This window comes from Stigmatopora argus, chromosome 1 (assembly GCF_051989625.1).
Source record: "Stigmatopora argus isolate UIUO_Sarg chromosome 1, RoL_Sarg_1.0, whole genome shotgun sequence".
NCBI lineage: Eukaryota > Metazoa > Chordata > Actinopteri > Syngnathiformes > Syngnathidae > Stigmatopora > Stigmatopora argus.
Window position 1 is genome coordinate 24831233 of NC_135387.1, and position 16834 is coordinate 24848066.

Here is a 16834-nt window from a genome sequence, read left to right on the forward strand (position 1 = left end):
AAGTATTACATAAATTTTGATTGTATACATTTCTAGTGAGCCAGTTTAAGAGCCCAAACAAAACACGAACCGCAGCACTTTGTTGCAGAAATGTTAACAACTGTCACCGTGCATCACTATTTTGAAGAAGAAATAGACAGAAAAGTCAGAATACTGCCCTCATAAAAGGACAATTATCTAAATATAACTTATTCAACTTGTATTCGAACAGTTCTTTTGTACAAAGGTAATGTTGAAATGATTTTGTTAGCCTTCCACACAAACTAGCGGATTAGAAAGAAAAGAAAAATCCACTGCCAAGTTCAAGTGCAACCTTAACCTTTTTAAAACCAAAATAAATATCTATATGAAGTCAAGAGATGAACAAGAGGCCAAAAGATGGAGGTTAGAAGAACAGCACTTTATTGAAAAATCAATCAGTGCAGAGAAACAAGGCTTTTAAGGAAGACGGGCCATTGTGTGCATTATAAGATTTTCTATTTGCAAGACGCACAAAGAAAAGGACCTGAATGGATTCATCTGAAGAGAAAAAGAAATCAATATTAAAAGCCTGCATTTGAGGACTCTATTAGGGGAAGTGTGTCAATCTATCTGCTGCCTTCTTCTGGACTATCTGGCCAACTGCAGTTCAGCTATTCCATTCGCGAAATTTATGAAGGAAAAAAAAAAATCACACTGCGAAGAGCTCAATTAAAAAAAAAAAAAATTAAGTTGTAGTTTTTAAAAAAAAAATCGCAATCAAATAGCTTTTGCATAAGGGGAGCATTAGGAGTATATCCGTGTAGCAGTACACTTTTTGCATCATTAGTCAAATTAAGTTACATTACGGAGAAATACTGTTGTCTAGGTGAGGACAAAAAGTGTATGATTACAAATAATGTATTTACTCCCCTTGATGGTCAAAGACAAAAAGCCCCTGGGCCCCTCTGGCATGAGTGATTTTTTTATGTTATACTGGAGGGTTGGCAGCAAATTGCTGCCAACCTCCGCAGTCAAAATGCTTTGGGTGGCTATCAGCATCAATTAAAGCCAATGAGTTAAGATGGATATCAATGATATAGATCAGGGGTCGGGAACCTTTTTGAAAGAGAGAGCCATAAACAATTACTATTTTCAAATGTTATTCCCTGAGAGCCATACTCACAATTTAAAAGTCAAAATACATGAAAATGTGCTAATTTTTTAGTCATTTTAACACTTTTAAGGTACAAAAAAGTCTTTGAATTCTTTTGACAACATTGTTACGCTGTTGCTAATCAATGAATATCAATGAGTATCAATGAGAGAATAGATGCAGAAGACTCTAATGAAAAAAAAAAGTCAATGCCACAGTGCCGATGTGACGTTCCTATTGGTGCATTCGGGACTCGGCTCTCTCACCACCGGTTTCCATATTTTAGCTCAGAGCCATATGCAACCATCAAAAGAGCCACATGTGGCTCCCGAGCCATAGGTTCCCTACCCCTGATATAGATGTTTAAGTGACTTTTCATACAGACATGCCTCAAATGGGTTCCCTATCTCTGCTGAGAGGAGTACATGGGTCCACATGGTCTATTTTCACAGAACCTCGTAATCAATTAGTTATTCTAAAAGCTTTAAAAAAAAGCATAATCGCAAGAAAACGAAGGTGAACAATTGACTTCTAAAAAGTTCTTTACTGTACACTGCAAAACCTAACATTTGCTCATTATACAAATAAATACACATAACTTAACCTTGTAAAACAGAGTCACTCTTTCCAATCCAAAACAAATGTAGTCCTAACTAACTTGATGTTAGTACAATAACATGTTGGATTATTTTAAGAACTGTTAATAGAATCAAATGCTTCCTCAATAACTTGATTTACTGTTGAGTTTCTTTGTTTTAAATTTCAGAGAATGTGGTTTGGAATTATGAAGGGAACAACCAAAACGTGTCGCTCAAATGACGCCTCCAATGATAATGTTGCGGTGCTCACATGCTAAGGCACTGCCCTCGACCGTCCCCACCTGCCTGGGCCGGTCCGGTCGGACATGTGGCGTTCACCGTGCTAGCGTTCCCTTCTGTCACCACTGTCACCTCTGCGCCGCCTTCCTGAACCAAGGTGCCCAATTCCTCCAGTTCAGTACAGGAAGTGATGAATGTTTGGGGAAGGACGCCAGATGCCTGAGCGCCTATCGTCGGGTGAACTAACGTCTGCTGCAGACGGCTATCGCTGTCCTCGGTGGAGTACAGCGGCGTCAAAAGGACCGTCTGGGGTACCAAAGTGGCGTCTGTGCTTTCGGACAATCCAGGGGGCTGCAAAGGCGCCAGCAGATTGACCTGCTGGATCACCGAGTTCACCACCACATCCTGGTGTTCGGGACTCAAAAGAACCATTTTGTTAGGACTTTCCGCAGAAGAAAGGATAATTTTCAGCTGCGTGCTATTGTAAGGGACCAAGGAATCCACGTGAACCGGGACTTCCGGCGGGGGGGACGTCACACCCAGAAGCGGGGTGGTCCCTTGCACTCTCGGTGGGTTGACGCTCTCCTTGTGCTGCTTTCGGTGGCTCCTGAGCGAGTCCTCCCTCACGAACGAAGCGCTGCACGAGTCGCAGCTGAAGGCTCGGGCAGCTTCAAGTTTGGCCCGGTACCGAGAGCTGATGGGTTTCGGGGGTTCGTCGCTCGCCCTTTTTACGCCGGGCTTCTCGGGCGTGTTTGAGTGGAACCTCTTCCTGTGGATGACCAAATTGCTCCGCTGTTTGGAGGCGTAGTTGCACGAGTCGCACTTAAAGGGACGCTCCTCAGAGTGGATCCTTTCGTGAACTTTGAGGGCGCCGCGACTGGCGCAAGAGTACGTGCACTTTGGGCACTGAACGGGCTGAACGGGCCTGTGCTGGCGCGAGTGCTGCCGGAGCGCCATTTTGCTGGCGCACGCAAACTCGCAGTGAGCGCATTGGAAGGCGTTCTCGGTCCCGTGTTTGATCTGAACGTGAGACTTGAGGTTACCTTTCATGGCGCAGCGGTACTCGCAGAGGTCGCATTTGTAAGGCTTCTCTCCCGAGTGCACCCGAACGTGTCTTTTCAAGTCGGAGTTGATTTTGAACTTGGCCTCGCATTGTTGGCACTGAAAGGGTGCGTCTCCTTGGGGAAGAGACAACACGAGACGTCAAAAAGGATGGCCTCTCAATCCGTTGCCTTGCTCCAGTTCCAATCGCGCTTCCCTTTCATTCAACACCAAAGCAGTTGACGTCAATTTCTTCTCATATTGCTCACAGAAAGCTTTACCATCAAGGGTTGGTTACATGACCATGACAACCACAAGTCAACTGTACCACATTTAGGTTGAAATCTTTTTTTACTGGATCATCCAGTATGCGTTTGAATCAGACCACTGTGTTTACACTCGACTAAACAAACGCCTCGGGAAAGGAAAAAACTGCAGCTTGGAAGTGTACATGCTGATAAATCGTAAGTGTTGAGGAAGGATGAAAAAGGACAGCTATGTAAGCGATGTAAATAGTGGGATGACGTGATTTAAAGCACCAACGCGTTCAATGAGGATGAGGAAATCCGGTGGATACAGTTGAGCTTTTTTTCTTGATGCTTGAAGCTTTACCAAAAAGAAAAAAAACAATATACGATTTTTTGTTGTCTTTTTCAAAGCACTTTATCCCTTTATCAGGGTGTAGGATGTTTCAAGATGACTGGTGTTTGACGAATTCTCACCGGGCATTACAGGTAGTCCTAATTTTGAATTACCTTAAAAGGTAATCATCATTTCGTGCGGCATGACAAGGTAAATCATGAGTGCCAACTTACTGTTTTAAGATCAAATTTCAATGATTATAGATGTATATTATATTTCCTGATTTTCCCCCTTATATAAATCAATAATGGCATTTTTTTTCTTTTTGTGTTTTTAGTTCAAAAAGCATTTTGTAATATCTAAAAATAAATATATAAAAATATTTTCTGTTTTTCACTTTAATAGTGAAGATAATTAAAAAAAATATTTAGTTTCCTTTTGAAATGAAAATCAAATGATTAAAAGACGTTTTCCTTACTGAGAAAAAAAAGCTCACATAAACATTGTTTTAGATCTATAAACGGAATATTTAGGGCTTTTGATCCATTTCTTTTTATAAGATTTAAAAAAAAAAATCTAATTATATATAAAATGGCCCGGCCCACATGAAATCGAGTTGACGTTAATGCGGCCCGCGAACCAACCTGAGTTTGACACCCTTGCTTTAAAGCGTCCTGATAAAACAAAAATTTTTAAAGCGAAACTGACGTGTATTCATATTCTAACTAAAAGTAACATCCAATTTTTTTAAAGACCTTTCAAAATTGTGATTAAGACCTTTTATGAGATTTTAGGAGGATTTTAAACATTTGGCCTTCAATTCAAATCATTGGATTTAAGGCCTTTTCAGTTTCCGATTTTGTCGCTAAAATGTAGTCGTCCGGAGTGGTTGAGGGTGTCTCGTGCAAATGAGCGACCCACCGGTGTGCGAGCGGAGGTGCACGGTGAGCTGGCTGGAGTTGCGGCTGGCGTAGGGACAGATCTGGCACTTGAAGGGCCGTTCGTCGTAATGGATTCGCATGTGCTTTTTGAGGCTGCTGCTGTCGGCCGCCGCGTAGGAGCACAGTTTGCACTTGTGAGGCTTTTCGCCCGTATGCGAGCGGCTGTGCATGTTGAGCTTGTCCCGCCGGCTGAAGCGTTTGTGGCAAAGCTCGCACTCAAACGGCTTTTCTCCTGAAGGTGTCGATGGAGAAAGGACAGCTTGACGAACAGGTGCAGACGCTCTGATAGCTTTTAAAAGTGAGATAGAGACAAAAACGTACCTGTGTGGGTTTTAAGGTGGCGTTCCATGTCTTTTTGGCCATACTGCGTCTTAAAGGTGCACCCTAAAGAAGAGGAAACGCTACATGTGATACACTTAAGGCCACCTCCAGAAACCCTGCCAAGTTTTATGAAACAGCATTTGAATATTGTTTTTTTCTTTCATAAATAATTGCCCTCTAATTGCAAAAAGATGGAAATGTTATTGGGAAATTTTAGTTATCATTTTTTTTATTCATGCTTTGTTTTATTTTAGGTGCATTGTTTTTTTTGGCTTTTTCTGTATACAAGTTACATCCCCCAAAAGTTGGGACAATGTGAATAAATAGAAATAATAATTCATGGTAACTAGCAATGTTCCCTCTAAACTGCCACGCGTGTGCAATTGCGCAATACTCTCGTCTTCTCTGCGCACAGCAAATCATATGGAGCGCACAAAATAAAATCCCAATTTATTTATTTATTATTATTATTATTATTTTTAGCTGTGAGGCCGACGCGCGAACCACTCATCCGCCGGGCCGCCCATTCATAGATATTAATCATTACATTTTATTATTACTAAATCATTTATGTGTAGTAGACATACACCTGCTTATGGCAGGTGTGATACTGGTGTGTGCCCATAGCGAGCAATGATGATGTTTCTCACACTGGTACTCAGTGTGCTCAGGGAGGTTGTCTTTCTGCCCAGACAAACAACAAATTAGAGGGAACATTGGTAACTAGTCTTTTCAGCTGAGTTCATTTTATGTTTTGTTCTTATGGGATAAGACATGATGACACACCTGAGAAACAGCAGCTGTGCCTCTTTGATGTCAGGGTGTCTTTGAGCTTTTTGGTCTTCTGGGGTTTTGTCAGGATCTTCTTAACCCCTCTCAAAACACACGACTGGAAGGTTTCCTCCAAAACCACCTCAATACTGGCAGCTAAATGGGATTAAATGGGATGGCAAGATGATTTGTGATTCATGACTGTTTTTTAACATGCTTAGTCGGTACACGGTCGATTGGTCGCCGGTCTTTTGGTCGCCGATCTTTTGGTCGCCGGTCTTTTGGTCGCCCGGAAGGTAAGTGATAATTACCATTTAAATCGTTGCTCAAATTACCTAAATACAAATTGCGAATTACTATTTAGTCATACTTAATGCCCTATTAATTATTAGGCTAAAGAAAAGCTCCAAATATCCCGGACTTTTATTGTTTTTTGTTGGAGAACTTGTTAAGACCCTGACGGACGTAGTTTCTTAAAGGGACACCGCATGTACATACAAACTCTTATACACTCACACGTCGGCTCAGTGAAACTGCTCATGGCCATTGTTGGCTTTTATTGATGCGTAGACCGTGTTGTTTTACCTTGATTTGTCGCCGGTCCTTTGGTCGCCCGTTGTCGCGGTCAGGGCGACCAAAAGACCGCGACCAAAAGGCCGCGACCAAAAGACCGGCGACCAAAAGACGACGACCAAAAGCCCGGCGACCAAAAGACGGCGACCAATCGACCGCACACGAGGCTCCAGTACCCCCGCCACCCTTTTGAGGATAAGCGGTTCAAAAAATGAATGAATGAATAGTCCAAACTAAGGGGGTTTATCTGTGAATGAGGAAGACTGTATAAAAAGAGCAAAACAATGTTGCTTGGGTATGGGATGGGATTATTGCGACTATTTCTCAGTTTTTCCCCCCAATATCCTTTAGCCATAGTTCATCACGGACAGGTAACGTTTTAGTCTTTTTAAAACTTCAGTCGGCTCACACTGTTAATTCTCAAATGTTATCGTGCAGGCCTAGTATGAACTGTCTTTTGTTTTTGCGTTGTCACAGAAAGGTCAGCGTTAGGTAGTGTGCAGACAGTGTGTTGTTATGAATCCCACTTGAGGTCAGAGCAGGTCAAGGACGAATACATTATGAAAGAAAAAGTGAAGGAATAAAACCGGGATGAAGAACCTGGGAAGAGAATCACCTGACAGCGAGGGAGCTGCTGATGTTGCAATTGTTGAGGTGTCACGAGAAGGTAGTGAGCATCCATTCTGCTTATGGGCCAGAAACACTTCGAAATTGTTGTATTGCTGCTTGCAGAATCCACAGATGTGGATGTCGGGGCTCATTTCCACCACTACAGATTGTCCTTTCAGAGGTTAAGATCAAAGTTATCAAACACGCACAAGCTAGATGCATAGGTAAGAAGACATGAGAAAATTGATGTTTATTTACTTGATCATGTTTTCTTCTTACCTTCTGCGTCGTATGCTGCCATTGTGGGGATTCTTTTGCGACAAACAACGTCATCTTCTGGCTCCTCTTTGGGAAAGCACGTTTGTTACAGGCCGGTCCAAAGCACGGACTAGCCTCCTCATTGTGGATTATAAATTGCGAATTGTAAATTACAATAGCGGAGGAAATACACAAAAGTACAGAAGGCAAAACGTCTGTTTGGCTGTGTTTTGCGACGGGCTCACTGTGTTTACGGCTGCATTACACGCGCATGCGTAAACAAACTCCAGCTTCCTCGGACGGTGACGTCACTTGACATCGCCTATTTAAGTTATTTTATTTTGTGTTTTCATCACTAGTTTCAATTTGAGTTGACTTTAATCTATAAGGCAATATAAAAACAACATAACGACATCATGTAAAGCCAAATGCACCCTCTTTGCATATTATATTCACACTTGATCAGTTATTGTGAATCTATATGAGAAATTAGTTTGGAAAAATACTTAAGGGCATTGTCGGTCACCTATATAAATCTGAAATAATAATAATAATAATAATAGTATGTTGTAATATGTCCATTTTATTGCTACTTTAATAAAATAAAGTGTTTATTTCTCAATTTATCTCTTAAATTTGAATTTAAAAAATAAAATAAAAAGCCAAAACAATCTTTTTAGGCCACTTGATAGTGTAGTAGTTAATTTGCCTGACTTTGATGTGGGAAAACTCGGATTGATTACTGCCCAGTCGATAAATGAAATAAAAATATTATAATATATATAAAAAAATGACAGGTTATGATAAATTAGAACTATAACACATTTTGACAGATTTTTTTTATTAGATGCAATAAAACAATAAGAGAAAAATTCACATTGATCAATACAACTAACACACATTGCCTTAGTGTACATTATGCCAATGCAGAAAGCACTTTTAATTTTGCAGGTATCTACGTGTGTATAAAGCAAATGTACTCCATGAGTAGTTTGCATTTGAAGTCATTTCTTTGACCAGTTGACGTGTTCACCGACAACTACTGATGTCTACAAGGCCCAAACAACACATGTCAGCACATGGCCCTGAAATATAGCACTTACACATTTACACACACGTACACACATACATACACTTCCATCTCTCAAATTATGGCATTTTAGTGGCTTGTTGGGGCGAGTGAATGAGAAAAGCCTCGTTATGCGCTGCTGGTGTGAATAAGCCGTGAACGTGACTGACGCGCGGTGCTATTTTCACTGGCAGCTCCTTAACTGGTTCACTGCTACTGGGAGGCTGAAGACTTTGGCCTGATTCCCACCCTGCTGAAACAGCACAATCAGGCAAACAGGAAGTCCACGCACACACAGAAATATAGAACATAGTAGCTGTTAACACCTCGGACTTGTCACATAGATCGCGTCTCCATGGATACACGTGTGGCAAAAACACATCGCGTCAATCAGGGACTTATTAGTTTGGCGGACCAAAAATCTGATGACAAAGCGGAAAAAGGCAGCGACCAGAAAGGCGCTTGAGCAAATAAATAATTAGACGAGTGTGAGTGAACGGCGTGGAAATCTCATCCACATAAATCTGCTGCGGTTCAATGTGCATCAAAAGAGCACATTTAGACGCGGCATACGAGTGACCCACAGACAAACTCATTAGAAAAGATGCGTGACATTTGACTAAATTAGAGAGCAAGGCTTTAATACTGTACTTTGATCAATTTCTTCCAGTTTTGAGTAACTTGCCTATGCCAACATTGGCAGTAGAGGTTGTAACCCCTGCCTCACGGTCCAAAGATTCGGGGTTCAGATCTTCCTGTTAGGGTTTGGCATAGTCATCTCCGTGTGCGGTCGATTGGTCGCCGGTCTTTTGGTCGCCATCTTTTGGTCGCCGGTCTTTTGGTCGCCGGTCTTTTGGTCGCCCGGACCGCGACAACGGGCGACCAAAAGACCGGCGACCAAAAGACCGACGACCAAAAAAACGGCGACAAAACAAGGTAAAACAACACGGTCTACGCATGAATAAAAGCCAACAATAGCCATGAGCAGTTTCAGTGAGCCGACGTGAGTGTATAAGAGTTTGTATGTACATGCGTTGTCCCTTTAAGAGGCTATGTCAGTCAGGGTCTTAACAAGTTCTCCAACAAAAAACAATAAAAGTCCGGGAGATTTGGAGCTTTTCTTTAGCCTAATAATTACTAGGGCATTAAGTGTTATGATCACGCTGCGTCGCTGGGTCGTCGCAGCGCAATCGGGGGTATCAGTTACGGTCGCGCCGCGTCGTATGACGCGACCGTGGAAGTTGGTCGACCCAAATGCAGGAGGCAGGAGAGGACGAGGCATTAGCGTGATAACGAGTCCTTTAATGCATCAACCAAAACGTGGGAAACAAACGTGGCCGCATGCGGCGCGCATACGGACAGAGGAAAACAGAATGGCAACAGCATAACGACCGCTAACTCCCGCTAGCAGCTGCTAACAACAGTCAATGGTGGTCATCGACAGTGCACGATAGAGGGATGATCCGGCGACGTGTGATGACGCGTCGCTTACTTAAATACAGGAACCGAAAGTAATCATTGAATTGGCTACAGCCGGTACGTGTCGACGGCAACCCAGGAGGGCCAAAAGGGCACTCCTGAAATTAAGTATGACTAAATAGTAATTCGCAGTTTGTATTTAGGGAATTTGAGCAACGATTTAAATGGTAATGATCAATTACCCTCCGAGCGACCAAAAGACCGGCGACCAAAAGACCGGCGACCAAAAGATCGGCGACCAAAAGACTGGCGACCAATCGACCGTGTACCGTCATCTCAGACATGCGTCCATTTTCATCAGGCAAAAAGGTGCATACTAGGTTTCAGTGGCGGTCCGTGTTGTTGATGATGACGACAGGGCCTATGTCCGATTATTATTATTGGCAGATGGAGCTCACATCTTTTTTTTTAATATCTTATAATTTCACCCAACGGTCAGAAAAATGCAATTTTCAATCGATTTAATGATGATTGAAAACTGGCCGAATTATCACATTTTCAGAAGATCCTAAGGGGCCTTCAAACGTATTCATTATAAGGAAAGCAGCCAAAACTCTTACAAAATGAACCTTGGGTGACTACTTAGTACGTGTGATGGGATGAACATTTCGCTTCCAGTCCAAACCGGGGGCACTGGTGGGACACGATAGTAATTTGGAAGGTGTGTGCAAGTTTGCGTCCATCGCATGATTTTCTCCGGTGGAGGTGTGCCAGCTGCTTACATTTGCTTAATGGCTCCAGGCTGTCATCAGACATCAAGGCCTGCTGCCACACAAGTGCAACAACACACGCTTTTATTGCCCACTGACTTGTAGGGCAACAAGAGCAATAATACCTGGCCTCCACCTGAGGGCACCCCAATAACATCCAGTCTGCTTTACAGTATATGTCCTCCCAGTGTCTTTTTTTAACCCCCACTCTTCAAAACTGCTCCCATCATATTTAGGCATCAAATATTAATCCAGCTTTGTCACCTAAGGGCACGCTGCTGCAGGTTTGGCTTTGAGTCATTTTGCTCATTATTATTTGATGTCATTCAGGAGAGCCTCATTTAAGATGATTAGGAGTTAAAGGAGACGCATCAAGTCAATGAGTGCAAAAATAGTGCACTTTGATTTTATTTGGGTGGGTTTAGTGCATCCACAAATATGAACTTTATTCTTGTATAGTATTTGTGAAATGTTATTTTATTAATGTATATTATAACTGTTGACATAGGGGACAATTTGGGGTATTTTATCATTATTATCTTGGCATGGGTATGAAATCTCCATCATCTTTGGTTTTGGACATTTGTAAATTGATTAGTTTGTGAATTTTGAATAAAGGACAATAGTATGCTATTTTCCTTTATTCAAAGAGACCTTAGTATTTCCGCTAGTTTGTGTGAATAACAATTTTCTATTATTATTATTATTATTATACTATTATTGTTTTAAATGAAATTTGACGATTTTTGGATGATTTTGTTTATCCTACATTTAATTTAAACTATTGAAAGAAAATCAAATGTCCATAAAAATTCAGTTGGTACATTACAATACACTAGAAAACACAAAATAAGTGTAAAGTATGCATAAACGACCACAGAAAAGTTACAAACCAAATTCTAAACTACTCTTTATAGAATATTATCTGCACAATAGAGACCAGTCAATAGTGACAAATTCACAAAATGTAAACATAAAAAAAAAAAAGTCTAGCCAATCATAACTCAATAATGTGTGCAAAATGTGCCCCCCAAAAAATTACAAATCAAAGCAGAAACAGCCAGTGTCAACAAATTCAGCAACTTTCACTTGACAACTACAAGATAACAAAAAATCCCATTTGAGTTAAATCCAAAGGTCATTCCTGAACCAGGAGTTCAAGTAAAATAAGCTTCTCTTTTGGCCTCGGTTCAAACGAAAAGCAGAACAGGCATTTCAGACCTTTCAAAACGCAAAGCAGTCATCAGTTCCTTTCCTTATTCCATATTTACAACTAGCGCTGCTTCTTTTCTAAACAAAATAACCAATCTCATTCAACCACTTTGTGGCCTGCAGTCTGCAATGGCATATTCTTTCATGTTCCATAGTTACTTTCTCAGCATCAGGTGCCTCTTAGGTAAAAGGTTTACATGCTGTCAGCAGCCTCCACACACTTCATCATCCTTCTGACTTGGACACGTGAGCAAAGCGCAGCCATGGCATGTAGAAAAAAACCACACGTGCTCACAAGCTATTGTCTTTGTATGCGTGAAGTGATGCGGACGATATGGCTGCAGAACACACAAGAGCTATTAATGTGCCCACAAGAGATTATAAAATCAATTCAAGAAGCAAAAGGACGCCACGTTCAACAATACCTATCCTTATGTCATCACATGTCCAGTATCAGGTCAATTAAATTTCGTATTTTGCCATTCATGTTATAGAAACAGCTATTCTGGGTGGATAACGCCAGAGCGGTGTGTTTTTCGCACAGCCAATAGAGGGCCTGCTACATCAGATCAGCAGATCGAGTCGTTTTGAGGCCTGCAAACTAGTGCTCCACTTTGCTGTCGCTGACATTTTGGAAGCGGCGGGTCAGCAAAATGAAGAAAGCCAATTGAAGAATATAAAGCACTGACATTTCTTATCACGGAGCACCCCCATCTATTTACATGGGTTTTAATTAGCAACATTGCTCTGGGATGTCACAGTTTTTGTGTTTCAGGTGTCTGCATCATGAGGACACCAGAAAATGAGGCCAGGAGCTGATCCAAAACCAGAATGCACGGGAGCAATTCCCACGGCCCACATGGAAATTTAACCTTCAAAATTTATATACCATTCCCTTTACAGTATTTCCTTTTCTGAAACGGCCTTTTTGTAACACACAGTATACAGTGTACAGTAAAAAGCGACTGATTTCATCTTGGACACACTTGGAATTTAAACGATTGCCACATTGAAACAAAAAAAAGCAAATAAAGTACGACAACAATTCTATAAATATGAAAAATGAGTTATTTAATTAGGGATGTTTACAGTAATAGTTTATTTGTACATAAACTGAGTGACATCATGACTAATTGGATAAGAAAAACACTACTAGAATGTCAGTAGTTGTGAAAAATGCGTGGAATGTGTGGAAAATGCACACTTGCTCAAGTGTTGAAATTTGTGTGGCCCTGAAAATTTGGTGGAAAAAAATGTCTTCTCAATGTAATTTACTGTAGTTCAAACTCAAAAGTCATATTTTGACTCCATCGGTTTAAATGTTATTGATTTCTTTTTGATAAATAAAACCGACAACTCCCTGAACACGGAGTAAAAAAAGGAAGGTTTTTAAAATTTGTCCCTAAATTGGTAATCATTTGACCAGTGTTTTTGTCATCTTTCAAAAATTTAAACGCAACTAGCCAATCAAAATGCATATAACCAATTTTGGTACCACATGCTGAAGGCCTTTTGCCATTTCCTGGCTAACTCATAACCTATGAGTAATTATAAATCCACAATTGATTAAATAGCCCTGAAAAAAAAGAATTAAAGATCCTAAATTGAGCTGCAAGGAACGATTTCATTGTGATCTGTCCACAAATAATAGAGGAAAGACTTAAAATGATAGCGTACACACCAACAACTACCACAACATGAGCGGAGAATTTACCAGCCTTTAGCCTGGAAAAAAAAGGTTGAAAGTAGACTGGTGAGTCTATGGAGAATGATAAACAGGCAGTTTTAAGGAGATTGGGATCCAGCATCAACTCATGTCCTGCTGACCTGCGACATTGTAGGTCATCGGATGCAATATTTCCTCATTTCCTCAATGCCACTGTGGCCAGAATCTCTGAAACCTCTGGTTTGGGTTGCCTAGGACAGGGGTGTCAAACCCAGTTTGGTTGGCGGGCCACATTCACCAGATCTCATGTGGGCCGGACCATTTTAGATATAATATTTAGATTTTTTGTTTAATAAATGGATTAAAAGAAGTGGATTAAAAGCCCTGAATATTCAGTTTTTTTATAGATCTAAAACAATGTTTATTTTAGCTTTTTAATATATTTTTTGATTTTACAAAATGATTTTTGAACTAAAAACACAGAAAAAATTGATTAAAAAATTACAATCATTGATTTAAAAGGGGGAAAATCAGGAAATTTAATATACATCTATCCTCTTTATTTTAATTTGATCCTAAAACAGAAAGTCGGCATTCATGATTTACTTTCCTGGGCCACACAAAATGATGCGGCGGGCCAGATTTGGCCCCCGGGCCGCCACTTTGACACATGTGGCCCGAGGAGGTGAATTTTGAATTTGGGGATCTTATTGAAGCAGATCCCTTAAAAAAGTCCTATAATAGAATAAGTAATGTAACCTATGTACTGTACAAGTCAATTTGCATGATAGTCGGCAAATACTGTAAATATTTTCGACATGTCTATAGATCACTTAATACAGATATCATACAGTACGGAAATATTTTCTGGATGGTTGCACAACAAATAATAAGCTTAGACACCATCACAGTTGGCATCCCAATGTCAGGCGAATGAAGCTTTGCTCATAATGACTGGTAAGAGGTATTCGGAGATAATAATGCCAGACCTCACACCTGCCAAATTTTGACTGCCCATTTAAATCTCCCCATCTTAGCCGTGCAAGAAAAAGAATAAGGGAGGGAAATAAAGGGAGGGTCCCTGTCATGGCCTTCCCCCCACTCACTTCACTCCACTGGAAATCCTCTCGTGTCAAGGATTTGAGACAGAAAACGATGAAATGCTGCAGCAGCTATTTTGTTTCAAACTCTCCAAAATAGTTGCGAGTCGTCTTCTGTGACAGCGTGCGGCGCCAGCTCTTAACGGCGTGTCACACACTTGCTGTGCCAAGAGAGCGGGAAATCACGTTGACGCTTCAAGAGAGAAGCGTTCACCTGACAGTCAGCGCCCGAGTTGTGACGACGCAAACGGCGTTAGCAAAAAGCAACGTCAATTAGGGACGGAGCTCAAAACCTCAACCATTCACCACCAAAGACAAAAATGGACTATTTTCAATAGTACGATAGAAATAGTTTGTTTCGCATTCTCAAAACACTCAAAACAGAAGAGACAACCTGTAGTCGTCTTTCTTGGCTTACAGTCAATCATTTTCATCATTTTATTCTCAATGCTAAATGCTAATCAAATCTTTTGTTAAATTCAAACACACACGAGTGCACACTGATGTATTTAGACATACAGTGGTACCTCGACATACGATCTTAATCCGTTCCGGGACTGAGATGGTATGTCGAGCTTTTCATATGTTGAGCTTTTCGTAACTCGAGCGGACGTTTCCCATTGAAATGCACTAAAAACAAATTAATTTGTTCCAACCCTCTGAAAAAACACCAAAAACAGGATATTGGATTGGAAAAAAATGTTTTATTTCTTCTAATTCGACCATCTATTAACAAAGTAACACATAACTAGTGGTTTAATAGTAATAAAATGTGTTTAATAGAAGTAAAATTAGACGCATTTCGCGGAGGGTAGAGACAGCGACATACACGGAGGCGGGGGGGGGGGGTTGTTTCGGGGGGACTTTATCCACGGCACTCGTAAACAAACAAACAAATTTAAATTAACTTGGATTAATATATACAGACACCCTCAAACATACGTTTAATGTAACTTTACACAAAACTGAATTTGAATTATTTTTTTATTTTTTTACCTTCGTTCTGGGCGGGTTAGCTGTTTGCCACGCCTCTACCCTCACGTTCGCTATCGATGGGCTGTTTGCTGTTGTACGTATTCCCTTCAAAATATTCCGAAAATGATGCACACAAATGTCCTCACAATGGGATAACGCACGACCACTTGCCAACGAGAAGTAGTCTTGAATGAGCGATCGCGGGAGTTAATAGGCTAACAAAGGATTGTGGGTAATGGAGTTTTATTCTGAGAAAGGGTGCCATTGGCTATCGGTGTTGTGTGCACGAGTATACTTCATTATGAATATATCGTTCAGTGCTCGTAGATATCTGTTATACAAAAAAGACATGCGGCAAAAAAAGACAGTGCGCTACAATGATAAACAGCCTCTCATGTCATGGCCACCTAGCTTGGTCGCATCTCAAAATTTTGATCGTATCTAGGGCGAATTATTCGATCGAAATTTTCATCGTACCTCGAGCATCTCGTAGGTAGAGCTGATCGTAGGTCGAGGTACCACTGTATAAATAGATACATATACTAGAGCTATCAAGCGATTACATTGGGATTATTCACATGCCGTCCACAGTTGAATTGGCAATAATAATAATGATTGCATGTTTTTGCAGGTTTTGAAACCATCTACGATTATATTTCATTTTTGGAAGTAATATACATATTTATATTTAAATAAAGAAACCCACATCAACTGCTCCAGGACTTTCTTCAACTTTGCACATTTCTCCAGCTCAGCTGTGTTTTTTTTCATGGAACGCTAAATAATAATATTAGTGAAACTTGATTTTATCACAATATGTTTGATTATTTCCAGTGTATTGTTTCATCTCATTGACACTTGAATGAGTGTCTCTTTTTTCATTTGGTGCACAGTTTGCTGCTGTTCAAGCTCCACCACCTTTAGTGGGCTATGTTCAAACTGGCCCAAGACAATTCTGCTTTTATCCGATACGCTGTCAAACAGACTGTTTTGTAGTGAAACGGTTATGGCTCAATGAAAGCTAAGTGCAATGCAAGGTAATGTGGTCCAACGGAAAGTGTCTGGTGGCTGCAATCATCTTGCGTGCGGCGCCAGTAGTCACTGTGTTAATTTTACCTTCAATTTTACGCTTTTGGATTATTACACTTTGATAGATCTCTCTTTGTGACCATATCTTCTCAGAAGTGGTCATCCAGTAGGTATTCTTGTGTGACATTGGCAGTGAATATTATCATTAAAGGAGCTTGTTTGTAGCACTGATATTGGATTGGATAACTTTATTCATCCCGTATTCGGGAAATTTCGTTGTCACAGTAGCAAGAGGGTGAGGATGCAGAAATAGGAAATGCATTTTAGACATAAATAGATAGGTAATAAGTAAGTTAATAAATACATATATAAATAAATAAGCGTGTCTCTGAAGTATTGGATTGGATTGGATTGGATAACTTTATTCATCCCGTATTCGGGAAATTTCGTTGTTCCAGTGGCAAGAGGGTGAGGATGCAGGAATAGCAAAGGCATTTTAGACATGAATAGATAGGTAATAAGTAGGTCAAGAAATAAATACATGAATAAATATATAATTAAATAAG

At 40.6% G+C, this 16834-nt stretch overlaps 1 protein-coding gene across 2 annotated transcripts; it reads right to left on the bottom strand.

Moving 5' to 3' along the window:
• Nucleotides 1-379: 379 nt before the first annotated feature.
• zfp64 (zinc finger protein 64 homolog (mouse)) lies at nucleotides 380-7311 on the bottom strand. 2 transcript variants are annotated; one of them, XM_077611542.1, is made up of 6 exons: nucleotides 7050-7311; nucleotides 6778-6942; nucleotides 5604-5744; nucleotides 4818-4880; nucleotides 4477-4728; nucleotides 380-3110 (listed from the first exon to the last, which is right to left on the bottom strand). In XM_077611542.1, the coding sequence occupies exons 1-6, from the start codon at nucleotides 7069-7071 to the stop codon at nucleotides 1960-1962; spliced, it is 1794 nt and encodes a 597-aa protein (XP_077467668.1). In that variant the 5' UTR covers nucleotides 7072-7311; the 3' UTR covers nucleotides 380-1959. The 2 variants fall into 2 exon arrangements, with proteins under 2 accessions (XP_077467668.1, XP_077467678.1); XM_077611552.1 differs by having other exon boundaries at nucleotides 7029-7311.
• Nucleotides 7312-16834: the final 9523 nt, after the last annotated feature.

Bases quoted from the DNA above. Each gene is read 5' to 3' on its own strand.
- zfp64 (XM_077611542.1), bottom strand. From the start codon at position 7,071: ATGGCAGCATACGACGCAGAAG. The intron at 4,881-5,603 runs GTGTGTCATCAT...CCTCTTCTTTAG, and splicing joins GCACAGCTGCTGTTTCTCAG to GGTGCACCTTTAAGACGCAG. The intron at 4,729-4,817 runs GTACGTTTTTGT...CGACACCTTCAG, and splicing joins CCACCTTAAAACCCACACAG to GAGAAAAGCCGTTTGAGTGC.